This window comes from Squalius cephalus (assembly GCF_949319135.1).
Source record: "Squalius cephalus genome assembly, chromosome: 1".
Taxonomy (NCBI): domain Eukaryota; kingdom Metazoa; phylum Chordata; class Actinopteri; order Cypriniformes; family Leuciscidae; genus Squalius; species Squalius cephalus.
Genome location: NC_137122.1, coordinates 35,907,992 through 35,924,423, shown reverse-complemented (window position 1 = coordinate 35,924,423; position 16,432 = coordinate 35,907,992). Strand labels below are relative to the sequence as shown.

Genomic DNA, 16,432 nt, shown 5'->3' with positions numbered 1-16,432 from the left:
AACAAGTGATATATCAATTATATTTTGACCACTGAACTAGGAAATGTCCCCTGTTTCCTTTTCAGAAATCTGGTCACCTTAGTTTAAGTGTTGGTTATGTCTGGTTATGTGACGGATATTGTACAATCAGCCGATCATTATCGGGTTTATTTTCATATAATGACCGGTTGGCTGTACATTACCTTGTTACACAGTTTCTTATCAAATGAATAAAAGACCATAGCCACAACCATCCCTTCAAAATGATGTCACACTCATACTGGTTTATTTTATGGCAAGAACTGATTACGTATGTGCCAGTGGTTTAATTTTCAGTCATTAGTTCAATAAAAACAAAAATGCCTAATGCTAATGTATACTAACAAAACATAAATGTTCAAATGGCACACATAGACACATTTCTATCTCGAAATTGAAATATTAATCATTTAGAGGTAAAATAAAATAACATTTCAAAGAAATCTCTGAACACTTACAAGTGTTAAAACAATTTGACATATTAGCCCTGCGCAAAAATCAGAAATGGCACATTTCATCATGTTTCAAACATCAACACACATAGGAAAATGTTTAGCAAAAAAATATAAGACACAACAATGACTTTTAAGTCCATTAAACATTACAGCCAATTCTGAGTACAGTTTATTTTATATAGTATTCATTTTATTAACAGTATTTTATAAGCAAACAAATATTTCAGAGTGTATTATTTCTATCATTGTTTAATAAATCATAACATACAGTACATTCACAGTAAAACACAGGTACAGTATGAAATGTTAAACAGGCAATAAAAGCTGAAAGTAAAATACTTTAAAAAGAATGTATTTACCGTCACCCCTCAAGTGAGAGCACTGACTATGGCCACACATTTAACTCGCAAACGCTATTCACAATCTCTTCTGACACATTCACAGATCCCACACGGGAAAAGTACCTGCAGATAAAATATGAATAGCCACAATGTCCACATGAAAAAAGCTCTGAAAAATGTAACATTTGTTGCAACAGGGCAAACAACTTTACAGTTAGCTATGCTTGTTCTTTAGTAACTAATTATTCATTCTGATAGACATGCCATGGCCTTATGTCATTCTCTTCCAACATAGTTTTGTTTTAAACCAACAATTTAAGGCAAAGTTTAATAATATAACAAAGCAAATTTGGCATGTTGATGTATCTGTTACATCAGATATACCATGGAAATATAAGTCTGCAGTTCATCACCTCACAAGTTGGACTTATCTGTTCATAACAGCAGAGCTGAAGAGGAAGAAACCGCTGTTTACATGGCATATCAGTGAAGGAATTAGTTGTGGTGTTCCTCAAAATACAGTACACTTCTTGCCCCTCTTCTTTACAGGCGGAGGGCACAAAACAGCACGGATGGCCTCATCAAACACGGTTTTTAAACCCCGCTGAGTAAGAGCAGAGCACTCCAGATACTTCACAGCACCTACAAAGCCAAAGAATCCAATGAGCCAACTATACATGACACAAAGCCCCAAGGCAATAGTGAAACATCATTATAGCACCATTTTTTTATACCCATGAAATCGTTCTTACCAATTTCTCTAGCCATGGCAAGTCCTTGCGGGTAAGTGATTGGAGCTAGTTTTTTATCCCGCAGTCGTTCAATCGTGTCTTTGTCATCCCGCAGATCAAGTTTAGTGCCCACAAGTATGATAGGGGTGTTTGGACAGTGATGGCGGACCTCAGGGTACCACTACAAAAAGAAATTTGGTTAACACAAGGCACCTAACACCTAACGAATCTTGTTAAGGGATGTCTTTGAAAATATTTCGTATTCTTAGGTGGATCCTTACCTTTGCTCTTACATTCTCAAAGGAAGCAGGGCTCACCAGTGAGAAGCAAATTAAAAACACATCCTGCAGAAAGAAAAAGGAGGCAATTTGTAAAAATCATTGTCATCGATTATTCATTACAGATTACATGGCACTATATGTAATCGTAGGCCTCTTCGACATGACAGCCATCGGCACAGATCCTCAGCAGACAGGTCCTCTGCACAGACCTTATTGGCCAGCTTCGTCTCCATACTGGCATGATGAATCGCTCTTCAAGCAAAAGGGATGATTATTTTAATGCTACCTATCCCAATCTGAATTCTGACTTGTGATGCAGCCTGAATCATAATCACACCGTGTTCGTTCGTTGGCCAGAGGAGAACTTCATTAGTTGCACCAGGTGTGCTTGAGCTAGAACACATGAAATATCTGAACTGGCTAGGTTTGTTGAGTGTCACGTTTGACTGCATGTTAGAAATAGGCTATGGCTAAGTCAAATCATTAAATGCTCCTAGAGACACTGTTAGAAGCACAGTTCACAAGTTCATAGTTAAAGGAAACGTGATTACGCTACCTGGACGGGGCAGAAAAAGGAAGTTATCAACGGCTGCAACCAGATTTCTCAGAAGGCAGGTTCAGAAAAACCCTCGAGTGACTGCAAAAGACCTGCAGCAAGACTTGGTGGCAACAGGCAACAGGTTTCAGCTTGTATAGGACGACGCGCACTAAACGCATACCAGAACTCCAAGACGTACACCACTACTGACCAAAATCCCAAGAAAAGTGCTCAAAATCATATAAATATGCCACAGGGGTTTTGGGATTCTGTTCTGTGCAGCGATGAAACAAAACTGGAACTTTTTGGCCCTGTGGATCAGCGGTATGACTGGAGGAAGAAGAATGAAGCATATTCTGAAAAGAACACTGTCTACAGTTCAGCATGGTGGTGCTCGGTGATGCTCTGGGGCTGCTCTGCATCCTCTGGCACTGGAAACCTGCAGCGTGTGGAAGGCAAGATGGATTCATTGAAGTATCAGGAAATCCTAGGAGAAAACGTCATGCCGTCTGTGAGGAAGCTGAAGCTTGGGTGTCATTGGACCTTCCAACAGGATGATCCCAAGAATACCTTAAATTCCACTAAGGCTTGGTTGCAGAAGAAGTCCTGGAAGATTCTACAGTGGCCATCACAGTCACCTGACTTGAACCCCATAGAAAATCTCTGGTGGGATTTGAAGAAGGCGGTCTCAGCACGCAAACCCGAGAATATTACTAAACTGGAGGCCATTGCTCACGAGGAATGGGCTAAGATTCCTCAGAAACGCTGCCAGAAGCTGGTGTCTGGTTATTCATCTCGTTTACTGCAGGTCATAACAGCAAAAGGGTGTTTTACTAAGTACTAAAGATGCTTGCCATGAAGGGGTTGAATAATTTTGAGACTGTGGAAGTCATTAAAAGTTGCATTTTCAATTGAATTTGGGGAAACCAATTTTGTTTCAATTACAATTATTATTCATTTCAATTACTTTTGTTTGATTTGTTCATTGCAAACACTTGAAAGTCTGTAAACTTTGCCAATAAACCTGATTTACAATGGAGTTTGAATCATTTTGATTACGTTCACCAAGGCTGCATTCATTTGATCAAAAATACAGTACAAACAGTAATATTGTGAAATATCATTATAATTTAAAATAGCTGTTTTCTATTTTAATTTAATTAAAAATGTAATTTATTCTTGTGAATGTCTTTATCAGTATTGAAATATTATATAATGCAATATAATTTCAAAGGAACAATTTGTTTGAAATAGAAATCTTTTGTAACATTATGAACGTCTTTCCTATCACTTTTGATCATTTGAATGTGTCCTAAAAAAATCTTTTGAGCGGTATTGTACATTTTCATAGAAAGGGACAGAAGAAAGGTGGGGAATTCATATTTTCCAAAACCACTGTATATAACTCAATTAGCTACATGCCCAAATCCCACCCTAATGCTCAAAAGAAATATGATGTACATGCCAACTCAAAACAAAGCTAGTCTGTAGCAAAATATAATGAATTATTGGTTATATTTACAAAACAAAGAACAGGCAGAGCAAAAACAGAGTCCAAAAACATGATGAGGCAACAGATATATTCAACAGTTTCTACTTAATAATATTATTATTAAAATTATGAATGTTATGTAAGCCTGTTTCCGCCATGGAATAAAATACATTTTAAAGGATAATTGCGAATTTTTATCTCACAATTCAGATTTTTTTTCTCTCACAATTGCAAGTCAAATTCTCACAATTAAAAAGTCAAATTCTGAAGAAAAAAAAGACTGACTTCATTTCTCAGAATTATGAGTTTATATCATTAAACTCTTGACAATTCTGACTTTATAACACGCAGTTGGAACTTTATATCACACAACTGCGAAATCACGCAATTCTGAGATAAAAAAGTCTTAATTTTCTTTTTTCTTTTTTATTCAGTGGCGGAAACAAGTTTCCATCGAATGCCAGTAATTAGTAAAAGAAAAATGAAATATCTTAACTGAAAAAAACACACAAAAAAAACACCATTGTGTCAAAAAATATAAAAATACATGTCTATACTCTGAGCTAAACTAGAAGATGATTATTGATAACTCAGGATTACAGAGCCAATAACAGAGATATTTAAGTACCGTTTGAGGGTATGAGAGTGGTCTAAGGCGATCATAGTCCTCCTGTCCTGCTGTATCCCAGAGGCCTAAGTTGACAGGTTTACCATCCACCATAACATTGGCAGAGTAGTTGTCAAACCTGAGGGTCACACAGATTTTTCAGAGCATTTCAGAAATACATACACAGAAGTAAACTGACACACACAGGCAGCACAGAATAATTCCCAGTTCAAGGTATCAAACTGTACTCACACTGTGGGAATATACTCTCCCGGGAAGGCATTAGTGGTGTAGCTGATGAGCAGACATGTCTTACCCACGGCACTGAAATACAAAAGATGCTAAGTGCTAAGTGTGACTGCAGCACTCAAGTCAAGTCAAGTGAGTTTATATGTAGAGATATACAAAGGAACGAAATGTCGTGCCTCACAGGACAACGATGTTCCATGTATAAACATATATAAATGCACATTGCCTATATTAAAAAGAGGTAATCTAACAAAACATATAAACATATACTCTGAACGGTCACACTGAGGGTTCAAGGACAGCACATTCACAGCACATCAAGGAAACAATTGTGAAAAGTCCTTCAGTTAGTCATCCAGACATCGCGTTCACTCCTGGGCTCGACGGCACGCTGGCAGCAGCTCTTTAACAGCGCTGTTTTCAAATGAACTGCCCCGCCGGATGAGGAGTGAATACAGGATGACAGCTTGTTGTCATGAAAAAAACACACTCACATACAAAGACCGTACACAGGAAATGCATTGGCGGGGTGACACTGAATTAAGGAAAAGTGATAAAATTTAGGAGTAAAAGTGAGGAAGCGTGATAATAAAAGAGAGGGGAAAGAAGAAGTGAACAGGCCAAAATAACAATTATGTTTGAAGGCTGAGAAGCCCGGCTGTGAAATGTGGTTGCCCATTGCAAATGACAGAAAGCATGTATCATGAGACAGGGACTAAACCCTTAACAGTTGCAAGATCAACTGCATCAATGAAACAGCTTTTATTAATTCTCCACAGTCTAAAATAAACTTTGAATTAAGCATACATTTAACCAACACCATGATATAAATCCAAATCATATCAAATAGTATAGATAATAAACAGTTTGACTGATCTGACCTTCAATGTAACTATTTATAATAACAATATCACCCAACAATAGCATTGCAGCGCAGGTAAGTTAATTTAACACTTTGTAATTATTCATAATTTTACAGAACAGCTATTCATGCTTATGAATTGTTACAGAAATGGTATTGTAAGCTAAAATGTTAGTATTATTTAGCTATTGTTACAAATTCATAGTGCATATGTACATTCTACTGTTGTAGTCTAATCATTATCAAGATTATTCTTTCAAAATAAAGCAGTAAGAAAAAAACTATGTTGCGTAGTGATTATATGATGACCACTTAAATGTTAAAAAATAACGGTATAAGTAATGTTAAAAGAAATAACATTTCACTTGATCTCTATCAAATACCAATTGCAATGCAGCTATTTGTTATTTCATTGTGGATTATTAACAAATGCAATTTTATGATGTGAAATTTTGCTCTCATGTAAAAATAAAGGAAGAAAAAAAAAGAATTATGTGAAGGTTAATAATAAAGTTCAGTCTCACGATCACTTTATGATTTAGGGGAGTGGATCATTTCCAATAGAGAGCTCTAGTGATGTAGGAGTAAAACATGACATCATAGCGAGTCCACGTACACGCGCATTATTTCTACGCTGCACGAGATCCGTTTAATATCCGTTAAATGCATTTTCTGCATGGTTTACAATACATTGTCATACTACTTTAGTGTGAAAAACATCAATTGAAACATTGGAAAAAAACAGACAAAACGCCTGAGCAGCATATATTAAACAAAACGGCCACCACCAGTCTGTGCTCATTACAATCTCATTTAAACGATGATGATAACACCTACAGTGTCTCGAAGAATGACAGTAATATTTATTATAAATAATTATAAAATTATCAGTTTTGTCTGAGCTGAATCCACTCAACCGCTGTGCCAACCCCAAATCCCCAGCTCCTCGCAACAATTGCTTTTCTCCCAAAGAAACCTCCGTACAAACACGAGCAATTTTACCATTTATTCTTCAACATCTTACCCGTCGCCGACAACAACACACTTGATGGCTTGCATTTGCAGTGCACGAGTAGTATCCGACGAGCGAGGAATCTGTAGAAATAGCCTGAAATGTGATGTTGAGGTGCCTGTGTGTGCAGCAGCAGCGGTCGGTGGCAGTCGGGGGTCTTTCACGATACTTCCGGAAAAACACGAACAGAAGGTTCGTGCTTTTTCGGAAGTCTCGTGAGGAGCCCATCTGCTTTTCTTCTCTCCTATTCATTTCAATATTATGATGCGTCTGTGAAAATATTCATGTTATAGACAAAGCAAACGCTTCACATTTAAATTTTATTCTTAAAAACACGTTTACATCTTTAAAGAAACTGGAAACGGTGGATGTAAATGAGATTTGTACACCAGTGACAGGGTTAAGAGAACAACTGTCATTCCAGTGCCAGTTGGAATGACAGTTGTCTGTTGAGTGTGGAGGGCAGGGTGAGGCAAAATGACAGAAATCTCTGGGAAAATCCCATTAACTCTCATGAAATTATGAAATAAAAGTCCTCAAAATATGCATTTTAACAACTGAATGCAGTCATCGATCCAGATTAACATTTCTGTCAGAGTTCTACAAAACAGCTGCTTACATGATTTTATTTTGTAAAAGAGAACATTATAGATGTAATTTCCCTGTTACACACAGTAGTCTTAAAAGATGTTGCTTATGGAGTGAAAAGTGGGAATGATTCACAGGGTCTACAGGTAGATTTCAGCAGGATAGAAGTTTGATCCATTAATTCAATGTAGGTATTGATGTCAAAATATGTAGCCTAATAAACAAATCATACATTGTGGGATGTAAGAGTTAATATTTGAATCGGTAGTCCTTGAGACATACTACAGAAATACATCAGAAATACTTTTGATATATGAAAACAGCACAGAAAACAGAAGACGCTTACATATTCAAGAATTAATCATTTTATTGCTTGACCTGCCATTGGGACAATCTATACCAAAAGGTTTACAACTTGAGCACATCCAATGAAATCAAACCGTACACAGTTATACAAAAAAGCATAATAGAAAAATGGTCCCTCGACATTTTACAACTCTCTGTGTTGAGGGCTTAAACTGAAGAATGGGTGAACAGGAGTCTCTACGCTCTGGTGGCAAAGCTTATGAGCAAATATCAATTCCTCTGTACTTACTAGAACACAATTTTACTGAAAACTCCAGAAGAAAACACAACTGGCAGTCACAACCAGGGAATGAAAAGCAGGCTACAAAAAAAAAAAAAGGGGGTAGAGGTTGCTAATACAAACACATTTCCAGTGACCACTGAATGATCTTCAAGAAACATGGCCTGAAGTTGTAAAAAAAAAAAAAAAAAAAAACATAATAAAAAGGTAAGCAGAAAATTTGCAGAGGAACAAAATAATTTAATCCACTCATAAAGGGGAGAGAATTACAATAAACATCAATGATGCATTTTACAGAAAACAAGGGATTTACTTTTTGTCATTTGTCATCAAATGAAGTTAAATGAACAGATCAATGCATATATGAGCAATAACAAGTAGACTAATCCGCAATTCTTTGCCTATCTTCGGGTGTCACAGTTTAACATTAAGGACTCATAATAATATAGAATTTCAACATGTTCATTTATTCAACCCCATCATAAGGCATAAACCACTCATTGAAAAGACAGTGGAACGGTTAATCAAAAGGCTATTTGGAATCCCCTGTAATTATGGGTGCAAATTCTGTGTTTTTAAAGCTACAGCACCAAGATTTGACTGAGTCTGAAATTCTAGTCTAGAGGGGCAGAAATCTGTGAACGTCAGAAAACATCTTATTTTCCTAGACATCTGCACTGACATGCTGTAAGGCTCTCGAATCAAGCGTCAGAGTAAAGTGAAAACCATTCTCCCATGTGGTTAATAGGACAGAGTCAGATAAAAACACACTAAATATAAGTCTTTCTTTATAATATCTACATAATATCTTTCTTCAATTACCAGCAATTTTGGGACAGTTCTGTGCAAACTCTTAATTACTGGAGCTTTAAGTCTGAATAAATTACACTGCTCAGAGGATCTGGATATACAGATGAAATAAAACATTGTAGATTACAAATAATACAGGTGACAAGCTAATAGAATATTAATGAATATATTAGGGGGGAAATAACTACAAGAAAATGTCTGTTGGCTTTGCATTATGAAAGTAAAGAAATCAGGCACTTTTCAAAACCCAAATTTGCTTTCAATAACATGAGTCTGTTGTACAAATGAGCTGGATATCTGTAATTACATAACACAAAAATAAAATTCACATCAGTTATTTCCAAATAATACAAGAGTATCTCTGTGCGATAATTAAAATCTACCTTCAGCAACTGTTAACACTATTGTACCACCCAGTAAAACACAGCTCGGAGAACTCGAAGAACAATATCTGATTGAGATTAAGGTGGTGGCAGTAGTGGATCGCAAATCGATTTCCAAACATTTGATGGATCCCAACCCTAATGGCATACAGACACCATGAACTCAACACAAGCGGCAAATACTGTCCCTGTTTTAAGACTTTCATTTGACTATATAGGTAAGGTGAATAATCTAAATCTCAACTCTAAAAACAACAGTGATTATTTGAAAACAGTTTTTCTTAGACCTGCCCTGTTTATTAACCAGACTATTTCAGTTAAAAAAAAATAAAAAAAGACATTTGGGGTTTCGAAGCAGTTCGCATACACTAATCGAGAGAGAAACCCCACTGGGATCTTAGTGGGTCAAGGAGGTCACCAAGTAGTTACTTCCTGTTGAGGAGGATCCTCACATACTCAGTCAACAAAGCTTCAGATTTCATTAACCATTACATTACTGTAACTCTTCTTAACAATTAAACAAAACATACAAATATAATATCTTTTCTGTATCCGCCATAAACACAATGTTGAATAAAATAAGATTACACGGCCTTTGTGTGGGGGAAACAAACAAATAAAAGCATTTGCAGCATGTGGCATTTCAGAAGGGAGAAAATGTGATAGAAAAAAGAAAAAGAAAAGAAAAAACAACTTTAAAAGGAGATTTAACTAATCCCGGTCTGTTCTAAATAAGAGTCCAGAGCAAGCCTGTGTGTATAGCAAAACGCCCAAAGGAAAATAAAAAAAGCCCAATGCAAAGGGATCAAATGCCACAATGAAATACAGCAGGTGTATATAAAGAATTTATATCACAAAGTGCGCAAAAAAATATGGTTATGGTCATTTACTTCTAATATATAATCTTTTACATACACTATATATGTGCAGCTATAACAATAAAAGAGCAAAGCTGATCACCATGATAAACACGGTGACATTTTAACTTCAGTACCCCCTAGAAAACAATATAACACACATGGATTTATGCCTTTGGCTTCCCTATATTCAAACGCTTGAAATTAATGAGGGAAAACTGAATCTGAAACTCAATGGCTCAATTAAGATACATCCTTATATACTGAGTAAATACACTACATGAATATCAGTCCTGCCACTGTTTTCCTTCCATTCCAAACACTGTTATACAGAAACATGAAGCAATTTGGACGCAAGAGAAAATCCCGATAGACCTTGTTATTTCAACATCTGTTCACGTGACAGGCATCTGTGGCACAACGACTGGCTCGTTTCTCAGGCAAAACTAACAATCAGCCTTATGGTAAATCTAGGATGGATTCAAATGCGACAGGGTACGGCACAAATCGAAAAAACCAGACAGACAGAGAGAGAACACTGAAGTGAATGGGCACCTGGGTGTTGGAAAATGCGTAAAGAAAAGTAAGAAAATAAAGCAAATTTGCATTGGTGGACCCTGCAATTGAGGAGGTAAGAGCCTAGTGTGCCTCAGACCGACAGAGACACGAAGCTGTTGTACTGCTGTATGTTTCTCTTCAGGATATCTGAGCAGGGGCCGAGCACGCGTTCGAACCTGGGACGGTCAAGTTTTACGCACTTCAGAGGGCCGCGAGCAACCACGGTGGCAGCACGAGGCCGGTTCATGAGCAGAGCGATCTCACCTGATGAAACACATGGAGGGAAATCAGAAAAGAGCAACAGAGAAACAAACACATTAAGGTGCTCTAATGGACACTGTGCTAATGGAGTCAATAGCCGTGTTTCCGCTGTTGGGCCACTGTCGCGCCACTAGTGCGTGCCAGGGCCAGTTGCGTTTCCACTGCCACTTCTGGGGCTTGATCGGCCTCATCGGGGCTTCCTCCAGCGGCCAGGGGTTTTTGGCCCAGCAAATACCTTGGTCCAAAGTGGGCCAACTGGGGCTTGAACAAAGGCGGAGTTTCCCCTGAATCAAGTAAGGGTCAATACCACCACTCATTTCCCATGTTATAATACCAGACTATTAGCCTGGTTAAAACCAGACCATTCTCAGTAGTAACTGAGTTATGGTCTGGCAAAGCTTCATTAATAACTCATTTCCAAAGGGGCGTCACCAACGGACGTCGCTCAAATGCCTCTGGGCGCAATTGGATAGACCTAAAACCAATCAGAGCGATCGTCATCGTGTAAAGCCATATGCTGCGTCCCAATTCGCCTAAGTTACACTACGCCATAAAAGTATGTACTCTTTTGTGAAGAAAAGGTATTTACTTTTGAATGTGTAGCAAAAAAGTAGGCAAGCTTTGGGACATACTACTTCGTCATCTTTATCGGACGGATCTGTCGCGTGCATCCTGTCACTTAAACTGCCCTGTCAATCATCGTGTCACAGTTAAAATCCTCTATTAAATCTAATTTAATTTCCTACCGTTTCAGAGAGAAATGTAGTAGCACGTTCATCTGCCAGTGGGTCTTTCATGGAGACTGTCCTCATGTGTTTGCAATTTGAATATAATAATGCATTTAAAAGTTGAATGGACGTCGCTCAAATGCCTCTGGGCGCAATTGGATAGACCTAAAACCAATCAGAGCGATCGTCATTGTGTAAAGAACGCCCCAACGTTTCTGATTGGTGCCGCGAGAAATGGGCTTGAATGATCTCTTTGCCAGACTACTTAGAGCAAATCTAAATTTGCCAGAAGTAGTCTGGGTTTTCCCAGGCTACCAGACAATCAGCTAACCTCAACATTTAAGACATTTAAAAAAAAATTCAACTCAAAACTCACTTTCAGACACCAGCGAGAGTTTGAAATAACTTCTGATTGCGATCTGATGCCAATTCTGGTCACCTTATGATGCAGAAATATATTTATGTGACGCTAAAGGCTGCTTATGCTAACCATTGCAATAATAAATACGTATATGATTATGGAAAATACTAGAGACTGCTTGAAGAACGTAGACAAATCATACATGATGCAGACGGGCTTAGGACCGTCCTCGGCAGTGTCTTTAAGTAAAGTGTTCGGCAGAGTCTTTAAGTAAAGACTCAAGGTAGCGCTGCGGGTCTACTGGCCCGACAGTGGAAACGCAGCTTGGCGCTTGAGGTCCGAGGCTATTGGCCCCGCCGGCACGTTGTTAGCCCTGGCTCGCACTGGCCCGACAGTGGAAAAGCGGCTAATATGTAATTACATTAACAAAGGAATTTCTGGGAGATGACTGGGATAAGCTTTCCAGAGAGTAAAGAAAAACACATTTACCAAAGTAGTCAGATGGTGCGAGTCTTCCGACCTCCACAAATTCCTCATTCTCCGACCGCCGCTGCAGGACTGCTGCCGAGCCCTGAGGACACAAGTCTAAATCAATACATCTATTCTCCCATGATGATCTCATTAATGTGAAGATAAAAAAGTATACAAAACCATATGACTCTAATTAACAAAGACTTGTTGATGAGAACAGTGTAAAAAAGAGCATGGAAAGCTACCTCAAGGATAATGAAAAACTCATCTCCTGGTTGACCCTGCACAACAATCTTCTGGCCATCTTCAAACTGGACTGTCTCGAGTGCGTCAGCAACCGTCAACCGTTCCCATTTATCCAGAGACTCTGCTCACAGGATGTTAGAATGTCATCACTGAGCACTTCACAAGATTTGCTTACAGCATTATTAAGCTACATTACACTGCCACACAAAGCAAATGCTATGTTTTGTTTTTTTACACAGTTCACTATGAAAACAAGCCTGCAAATATACATAACCTAAAAAGAAATGCATTAAACTCACCCAAAATGGAGACCTTGCTAAGGAATTCCTCATACATTTTTCTCTTTCTTAGAGTACTTCCCTAAACACAGAATAAATAAAAAATGTTAAGCAGGAGAAAGAAAATGTGGCCATTTTAGAAAATACAAGACCGGTAAAAATAACAAATGATAAAAAAAATTAATAAATCCCAAAACACTTCAAAATTAAAAAGTAAAAGTTGTTTGTATAATATCATAACATGCAATTATCAGTTAAATAGTGTACTAACCATGAGTATTCTCCTGTAGCTGTCTCTGTCAATTCCCCACAGCTTGACGTTAGTTTTTGCTCTGACAGTGGCGGCTCTGGGAGTGCCGTAGATTAAAGCCAGCTCACCAAAACTGCCACCCTCTCCAATACTGGTCACCCACTCATTGTTGACGTACACCTATCAAAAACAAAAGTGCTTATGAATATCTCAGTCATTATCATTCCAAATGTTAAAGAGCCCCTGTTATGCTAATTTAAAGGATCCTAATTGTGTTTGGGAGGTCTCCTACTACAATAGCACCAAAGGTCAAACACTTTATTTTCTCATAATATACATTGCACATGACCTCATTTCTCAAAGAGTCTGAAAACGGTTTGTTCGAAGATTCAGGCTCTCTAAACCCTCGGAAACAAAACGCCTATTACCATATCTGAATTTCAGCTCCGGAGGCTTCCTCAGCACTTGTATATACAGTGATACAAACAGTAATCATGGTGTTGGTTTTACCGTGTCAATTTGAGCCTGAATCCTCATCCTTTGAAGTGCATGCAAAGTGGATTCACAGCGCAGAAAACGACAACATGAACCAAACTCTTCCAGGCTTCAGCTACAACTACAGTTTGATGGCACGTCAAAGGACTACTTAGACGTTGTTTGCAGGCAGCTAATGAAGATCATAGGCTGGCATTATGCAAATGTGTTACATTGTAACATGGATTTGTGACAGGAAGTGAGACTGACGACTCGTTTCGGCAGTTCAGAATCAAAATCTTCAGAATCTTTAAAATAACTTTATTTGTTGTGAACTTTGATCTTTAAAATTTTGCAGACCTTTTACATTCACAAACAGCTATATTACACACTACATGAAAGGTAATATTTGAAAAAGCATAATAGGGGCACTTTAATAACTCTATGCAAGTTAAAAAACATGTATGTATTATTATATTACATCCTGATTCAACATCAATTTAGAATTGCACTTACATCCATTTCACCTTGATCAATAACATAAAAATTGTCACCCTCATCCCCTGAAATTAGAAACACAATATATTAGTCTAAATATTCTTTCCATTTTTACACAATCATCTCCTCCTCAAAAGAAGCCTAACCTTGTTGAATGACAGTCTCTCCTGCAATGTAGGTGACTGAGAACATGGCGTCAAATATGTCACTGTGAAGAGTAAAATGAGTTGTTTTCAGTAAACGAAATACGTTATTAGTTAAACTAAATAATTCAATCTACTATTCAAAAACAAAATTTGTTACCTTCTTTCGTTGTCATCAAGATGGGCAAAAAGCACATTCTTTTCAATCGCTTTAGCAAGGGCAGCCATAGTTTTGTAGTCTTTAGGAATGACCTGTAAAAACAGAAAGTTTTCTAAGTAAACAGCAACTGCAGGGAAAGTAGAATTCAGCATGCCAATAATATTATTTTGAAAGATTTTGAAAGAATGACATGTAAATGCAACAAGTTCTGATTAAAATACAAATTTCTAGGAAAAAGTAAGAAGCTAGTTACCTTTCTGACATAAGAAGCTGCATCTTCCTCAGTGTAGACCTCTGCGCTGATGGCACCGCGGCGCCGTCGGCCCTTAACTACAGGATTCATGGGAGGAGAGACCTCATCTTCTCGGGAGTCTGAGCGAGAGCTCGACTTCTGCTGGTTGCTGATCTGTTTAGCTTCCTCCTGATAGACATAAACTTTGTTCACGGCACTGAAACTCACTTTTCGAGAGTAAAGAACATCTGTAAAGAGTCTAAGCCTATGAGGTTTTACTCCAAAGAAAATGACTAACCTTCTCAAGCCTCTCGAAGCACTCTTTGAGGAAAAGCATGGGCCTCTCAGGCCTGACGGTGCACAGCTGCACAATGCATTCCTTCAGAAGCTGCTGGATGTTGTGCTTCTGCACGTAGCGCTCACACTCCCGCAAGCTCCTCTCTTCTTCACTGCTCGTACTGCTGGACGCCATGGTGACCTGAAACATGCAATTCACATCAGCTTATGAAACCCAGGAAATCTGGAGCAAATCCAAACCTTAGCTAAATGTAATTAGACCAACTGGTTTTATAGTGAAATATGAAGAGTTATCAGAGTAGTGTAATGCCATGAGTGCAATTCACTAATTTCATTGTGAAGTCCTCATGAAACAGAAGTTGCAAACAACTGTTGTGACAAACAACAAATTGTGACATATATAGAGTGGGGCTTGATTTTAGCACACCTCCTCACCATCTCGAGCTTGTAGCCGACTGACACGTGGAGGGAGGTGGTTAAAGGACGTTCTCGAAATTCCTTCAAACTAACGTCATCAGAGAAGGAATGTCATTCCAGGGAGAAGCAAATTTTCAGATTTTGACTAAAGACATGAAGACAAACTATTTTCTCCTGTGCATACCACACTGTTATGGAAATTCTTAAAATCATGCATCTAATATATTTGTATGTTCCTGGTATGAGGACAGTACAGTTGTCAAGCATTCTGGATTCTGTATCTTCTTTAAACACACACGTTGTGTTTTCATGTTTTATGGTGACTTTCCATAGACATAATGATTTTTATACTGTACTACAAACTGTATATTCTATCCCATTACACTCACCCTAAACCTACCAATCAATGAAAACTTTCTGCATTTTTACATTTTCAAAAAGCATCACTTAGTTTTTTCTCATGGGGGACCAACAATGTCCCCACAAGGACAAGGATTTCAGATATTAACATCTTTGTGGGGACACAAAGTTTGTCCCCATAATGTAGGGTTTACCAGGCCACACACACGTGTGCTCTCATTATCAGATCATGTGTAGATATTCCTCTGGTTAAAATCATCTCCAACAATCCTGTCAACAGTACATGTAAATAATTCTGTGAATTCAAATCGCAACCATGTGTTACAGTGTTACAATATTCCCACATATTTTAACCATTTAACATTTCCAGTCTGCCATTATGGGATATGAAAAATAACTTTGAAAATATTGGACTCACAAAGAGAATTTCCCAACTGATGAAATGCCAACTGAATAAAATACCTTAAACAAATTTAAATGATCAAGATTTCATTCAATTCCATGACTTATCCTGGCCTAACAGTTGACATTTTAAAATTCCCTTATATTACCAGGTCTTCCTTGACCATGTGACCTCGTGGTCATAACCTAATAAAACAAAAAACAAACTACCAGTGCTAATAAATAGACATATTGCTGCAAACCAATAAACCATTAAAACACTTTCAAAGGAGGTGCTGTCAAAGTGAAACAAGTTAAACGGCTAACATGGCTCCCATACTTCGCACATGCAACATATCTAGACTAGAAAATCCAGAAAAGAAAAAAAAAAACAGTCAGCTATGTCTCTACCATGTAAATAATCAGAGAGTGTTGCATTTTGTCAGGTATGCTGTGGTCCCTGGCCCCTGTCCGGGCGCCTGAGCTCATAAAATGCGCAGTTCACAT

At 38.0% G+C, this 16,432-nt stretch overlaps 2 protein-coding genes across 3 annotated transcripts in view; both read right to left on the bottom strand.

The window, feature by feature from the left end:
- Positions 1–233: 233 nt before the first annotated feature.
- Positions 234–6,763, bottom strand: rac3a (Rac family small GTPase 3a). Its single transcript, XM_079876116.1, has 6 exons — positions 6,599–6,763; positions 4,716–4,787; positions 4,485–4,602; positions 1,827–1,889; positions 1,567–1,726; positions 234–1,456 (listed from the first exon to the last, which is right to left on the bottom strand). Exons 1-6 carry the CDS (start codon positions 6,631–6,633, stop codon positions 1,326–1,328), a joined length of 579 nt encoding a protein of 192 aa, XP_079732242.1. The 5' UTR covers positions 6,634–6,763; the 3' UTR covers positions 234–1,325.
- Positions 6,764–7,516: 753 nt separating this feature from the next.
- Positions 7,517–16,432, bottom strand: part of prkar1aa (protein kinase, cAMP-dependent, regulatory, type I, alpha (tissue specific extinguisher 1) a) — a 125,357-nt gene continuing 116,441 nt past the window's right edge. For both annotated transcript variants that reach the window (XM_079876073.1, XM_079876072.1), the window contains exons 2-11: positions 14,769–14,948; positions 14,492–14,659; positions 14,239–14,330; positions 14,082–14,143; positions 13,954–14,000; positions 12,985–13,143; positions 12,735–12,795; positions 12,435–12,556; positions 12,208–12,289; positions 7,517–10,632 (exon numbers count right to left, since the gene is read on the bottom strand). In XM_079876073.1, the coding sequence (XP_079732199.1) occupies positions 10,460–10,632; positions 12,208–12,289; positions 12,435–12,556; positions 12,735–12,795; positions 12,985–13,143; positions 13,954–14,000; positions 14,082–14,143; positions 14,239–14,330; positions 14,492–14,659; positions 14,769–14,942 (1,140 nt within the window). In that variant the 5' untranslated portion in view covers positions 14,943–14,948 and the 3' untranslated portion in view covers positions 7,517–10,459. The remainder of the gene's footprint in view (positions 10,633–12,207; positions 12,290–12,434; positions 12,557–12,734; positions 12,796–12,984; positions 13,144–13,953; positions 14,001–14,081; positions 14,144–14,238; positions 14,331–14,491; positions 14,660–14,768; positions 14,949–16,432) is intronic.